Source organism: Echinops telfairi, unplaced genomic scaffold, assembly GCF_000313985.2.
Source record: "Echinops telfairi isolate 266 unplaced genomic scaffold, ASM31398v2 ScPeMD7_7412;HRSCAF=8450, whole genome shotgun sequence".
In the NCBI taxonomy this organism is placed as follows: Eukaryota; Metazoa; Chordata; class Mammalia; order Afrosoricida; family Tenrecidae; genus Echinops; species Echinops telfairi.
In genome coordinates, this window is record NW_022111312.1 from 14,458,355 (window position 1) to 14,463,646 (window position 5,292).

At 62.5% G+C, this 5,292-nt stretch overlaps 1 protein-coding gene across 1 annotated transcript in view; it reads right to left on the bottom strand.

The window, feature by feature from the left end:
- Positions 1-5,292, bottom strand: part of NCOR2 (nuclear receptor corepressor 2) — a 99,355-nt gene that overhangs the window by 64,377 nt on the left and 29,686 nt on the right. The window contains exons 6-7 of the mRNA XM_045296729.1: positions 5,177-5,290; positions 214-270 (exon numbers count right to left, since the gene is read on the bottom strand). Of these exons, the coding sequence (XP_045152664.1) occupies positions 214-270; positions 5,177-5,290 (171 nt within the window). The remainder of the gene's footprint in view (positions 1-213; positions 271-5,176; positions 5,291-5,292) is intronic.

Below are 5,292 nucleotides of genomic sequence, written 5' to 3' on the forward strand. Positions count from 1 at the left end.
ACTGCGCCCCCCTGCTGAGCGGGTGTCTGGGGCTTCTTGCAGCCGCCGGGCTGGGCAGTCGTCGTCCCCCCCCCTATCGGACAGTGCATTTCCTGCCTCTGCAGACAGCTGCTCGAGTCTGCTCTAGTCAGGGGGCAACTTCCCCCTTCCCTGCCACACCCACCTCCACAGAACTACCCCCACCCGAGCTTCCCAGCCTGCACCCCAGCTCACCAGCTCCACCTGGGGCCCCAGGCCCTCCAGGATCCGATGGGCGGCTTCTGCCTTCTTCTGCAGTCGAAGACCGGAAACAGAACACAATACAGGGCAAGTCAGCAAGGGGGCCACTCACATCCACCCTTGGGGAGCAGAAGGTCTGGATGGGTCCCCACCAGGCCACCCCAGGCTGCGATGCCCAGCTGGGTGGCTGCAGGGGTGCAGCCAGCGAGGAAGGGCAGAGGGACAAGGGAGCCACTGGGAGACGCCTTCCCTGGCTCGTGGGCTGCGCCAGCCTCCGGCTCCCACCTCCTACACAACAGGAGATGTTAGGGGAGCTGGCCACATGGCAGGAGGCTCGGCCAGCCGCCAACCCAGCTCCGCCATGAAGGGAGCATTGTGTGGCACACAGGCCGCAGCCAGGGACCCCCAGAGGTCGTGGGGGGCTGGGGAGGGTGAACAGAGGAGCCGTGAAGGGTCTCAGTAGGGGCTCTGTAAGGCTGGGCTGGGCACCAGAGGCTGAGTGGACACAAGCTGTGTGTCTAAGGGCCGGGCGAGGAGGGTGGGAGGAGGGACAGCTGGGCACACACGTGTCACAGGTGACGTGGGAAGACATTTCTTTCTGTAGGTGGTGGAGGCTGGACCATGCAAGTCAAATAGAACACAGGGACCCACCGGTCTCATCCTGCCCCCAGGACAGCAGGGTCAGGTACTCATAGATGGGCTCAGGCCAGCACCCAGGTGAGCTCTCCCTAGAACCTGGGTCCAGCCCCCCACCCCCCGTCCGATGGCCGAGTGAACATCTGGACTGGCAGCCAAGAGCGGGACTGAGGAACAGTGTGCCAGGGGTGGGCACACAGCCCGGCTTTGCAGAAACACCGCGTTAGCACCGTAACCCCATTGTGCAAAGAAATGAGGCACGGAGGGGCGGTGGGGGGAGGAGGCCTGTCCTCTAAGGGGGAGAAAGACAAGGTGGACCTTCTCCTGGATGTCCCCTCGGTTCAGCAAGGTGCAGGAAGAGGGCAGGTACTGCCACCACACAATCACGTCTGCTCAGAGACGTGTCAGCCGAGAACCCGTGAAGCAGGCCAAGCAAAGGGCTAGGGCCATCACTGGCCACCGCTAAGGACGTGGCTATCCGGGCAGAGCCGACCTGGCCATGTAAACCCCTGCAAGCTCCACATACCTGGTCTCACAAGGACCCCACGTAAAGGGGCCGTCACCAGAGGCCAGGCGGACATAGGGGACCCTGATGCACCTCAAGTGGCGGGGAGGGGGACTAGCACCCACCACCAGCAAATGGAAAAGACAAGCTTCCCCTGAGCCCCTCCCATCAGGGAAGCCCCTAAGCTGCACCCACCTCTAAGGCCCTGTCCCGGTCCATCTTTGCAGAGGGGGGAGCACCCACACCAGCTGCCTAGGGATTGCAGGGAGCAGCCCGCCTCTGAGGGCCAGCTCCTCGCCCGTTCACTGGCCCAGCAGGGAGGCAGGCACAGGAGCCTGTGTGGACATGGCTCCCAGCAGCAACAGCACACACACACCCCCACCCAAATCCCTGGGACCAGGAGCAGAGATGTTGCTCTGTGGACACCAGGCCCTGACAGGTATGCTGAGCAGGGGGCAGTGCGGGGCTCCATGTCTGCAGCGAATAGCTGGCTGGCTATGTGACTCACCCGAGAGCAGAGTAGGGGTGTGTGTGTGGGGTGTGTGTGTGTGTGTGTGTGGGTGTGTGTGTGTGTGTAAGGGGGGGCACACATGACTGCTCTCCTGATCCCTTCACCGGCAGGCAGGCTTCTGCTGACTCTGGCCATGTCTCCCACCTTCCCCGCAGTCCCAGCTGGGTACCTGCCCTGTGTATCTGCTCTACCTGAGACCCCCACACCTGCTGAACCCCCTTCTCCTGGCCTCTGTGCCAAGACCCCTGAGAGGCCTGCCCCTCTGTCACCCAGCCCTGCGTCCTCGGGGTCTGCCCACAGGCACAGGGGAGGGGCTGCTGGACCCCAACAGGGGTTTGTTTCCACAGAGGGGGTGACCTTGGGGCTATAGCCCAGCCCTGGTGCTCCACCCATCAGAGGACACGACAAGGAATCTCATCTCCGGTCCCGGCCCCGCTCCCCCTGCCCAGATGCCCGGGGTGGGGGTGGGGTGCTCCTGTCCAAGGCAGCACAGCTGAGGGCCACCATCCCACCTCGAAGGCTCAGCCCTGGCAGAGGGCTGGTTCCCACGCCCCCAATACCAGGGGCTTCCCCTCCCCTTCCTGCAGTGAGCTGTCACTCAGTAATGACCATGTGTACATGTTCTGTCTGGGCCAGAGGCAGGGCTCCACATGGGCGCACTGACTGCCCTGCCCACAGGCAGCCTCCTCTCAGAGCACCAGCCCAAGTAAACGGAGGGCAGGGGGCAGGCGGGGCCTTCACCAAGCAGCTAACCCCCTGGCTGTGGGCCTGGCTCAGACAGGAGCATGTGCGTGGTGCCAGCTGGCTGGTGCGGGCCCACTCTGGGGCAGTTGGCAGGACACCGGGAAAGAAGGGTTTCCTCTTTGCCCGGGGAGTCCAGCGGGCTGGAGGTCAGCCAGGTGCTGTAGGAGCCAACTTTCCAGGACTGGGCCAGGCTCTGGCACCAAGGATGCAGAGGGAGGCAGAGACACAGAGGGAGGCAGAGCTTCTGGGCAGCCTCGCTCTAGCACCTGAATCCACCCATACCTGACGCAGGCCCGCACCAACTTCCCACTGCCCACCAAACCCACGGTCTTCCAGTCCACCAGAGGAAAACGGTTCCTTAGGTCACAGGAGCAGACAGCCTCGTCTTTCTCCCAAGGTGCGGCTGCTGGGTTTGAACCACCAGCCTGGAAGTGAGCAGACCACCACTTATCCCAGAGCCACCAGATTCCTGTGGCGGCCTGTTCTGTTGGGTGGTTTCATTCCGTCACAAAGCTCCATCAACTCACAGCTCCAGCTCAGCAGGGCCTAGGGTACACAGTAGCCTCAGAAGCAGCTGGCAGTCCTGGCCGGAAGACTACTCCGTGGGGGCCGTGGAGGCAGATCTGCAGCCAGTGAGTACTGCCCTGGGAGACCCTCGTGGAGGGAGGGGCCCTCACATGACTACTCAGATGGAGCCCAGAAAACAAGGTCCCATTGCTGGGTTGGGAGGGAGAATAGACCAGCTTCCCACAAAGGCACAGGAGACCCATGCTTTTGACTCCACCTGGCCAGAGGCAGGCGGGGTTGGGGGCCCAACCTCCCGCACAGCACCCTGAACATAGCTCCACTGCCTCTGTGGACAGAGCCGGGCCTGATCTGCACTCTAGGATCAAGGAGCAATGAGCAGCCGACAGAAGGCAGCCTCCCTGGAGGCCGGCCCTGCACCATCTTCAAAAGGCCGCAGGAGCAAGCTCCCCTGGACTCTAGGACCCAGCAGTCTTCAGGCTCACCTGCTAGGCCTCTCGGGCAGGGTCTTGGCAAGTGAACCCGAGCAAATAGCACGCCCTGCTTCACACGGATCTGCTGAGGACGGCAAGGACCCGGGCATAACGGAGAGGTGGCCAGTGGAGAGCAACACGGTGACCGTGGCAGCTAAGGAGCACTCACTGCTCTCGTGCATGGCTCAACACACACCTGGCCCGGCCCACCGCCGGCCACATGTTCCCAGTCAGGGATCCAGGACTTTCTGGCTGCGGTGCAGTGCTATGATGAACCACAGTTCTTCCAGAGCAGCGGTTCTCAGCCTTCCTCATGCCACCACCCTTTCATACAGTCCCTCATGTGGGGTGACCCCCCAACCGTAACATTACTTCCGTTGCTACTTCATCACTGTCATTTGCTACGGTTTTGAATCGGGCAACCCCTGTGAAAGGGTCGTTCCACCCCCAAGTTGAGAACCGCTGAGCTAGCCAGAGCCTCTGCTACGTTTACCAAGTGCGAGGGCTGGGGGCTGACTGAGGATGCCCAGTCCCTGAGTCTTCTACACTTAGCATCTTGGCAGGCCCATCACTCCTCATCTGAGACACAGTTCCCTCTGCTCCTTGTGGTGGGACCAGCACGAGGGAGCCTAGCTGACCCTCCCTGCAAGGGTGATCACAGCGCCCAAGACCCGGCTGCTCAGGCTCCTCCTGCATCTACTGCTGCTTCCAGAGGCGGAGGAGTAGCCTGAAGGGCTGATGTGGCTGCTCCCTGTCTGGGGTTCCACCCACAGCAGCCACCCAGGCCCAGGGGCATGGAAGCACTTCTCAATTTGACTCTGACACTGAAATGGCCGGAGGGGGGCGGCTCCCCAGACAGGAGGGGGACCAAGGAGAGAAGGTCCCCTACCCGTCATCCTTCATTTGGTCACCTCATTCATGAAAAAGGGAGGTGACCTGATACCCACGGATGCCAAGCACACCTGGAGAAGCAGCCTGGGCATCAGGGAACCCGGCTCACTGAGGCCAGACAGAAGCTCACCAGCCCAGCAGGCACTGGGGGCAGGTTGAGACCCTCCAACACTAAACCACCTCCATACATCTCGGGGCCGTTCAGTGTCTGCTGAGGCTGGTGCTGGAGAACCAGCCCCGGGGGCCCAGACGCCAGCCCCTCTATGATTTTGGGCAGGTAGCGTCACCACCTGGGGACCCAGTCTCAAAGTTTCCCTGTACAGGAGACAGAAACATGGGCCCCCTGTCCTTGGAGGACGGCTACAGAAAGGCACATCTGGCAGGACGGATGTCGTTAACAGTGTCTTCGGCTTCTACCTGAGAGGCACCCCTGGCTGACCAGCTGTTCCTGGTGGTCTCCCAGGACCTGGTGTGCCCCACAGGTCAGGGCTGAGGCCCCTCTGCGCACGCACTGAGCAAGCCTGTGTCCAGCAGTCACCCCTCCCTTCCCCCACCCACTCACCCACAGGGCCCATTTTGGTTTTGCACATAAAACAGGGTACCCAGGCTCCACCCCAAGGTGGCAGCTGCGGCCCTCGGGGGCCAGGGCGGGTGGGGGTCACAGGGGCTCACCCGGTTCTCGTCGTAGATGATCTGCACCAGGCTGCGGTGCTTGGACTCGATGGGTGGTGGCGACACAGGCTGCTCCGGCTCAGGCGGCTTGGCGGCCTCCTCCTCCAGCTGTTGCT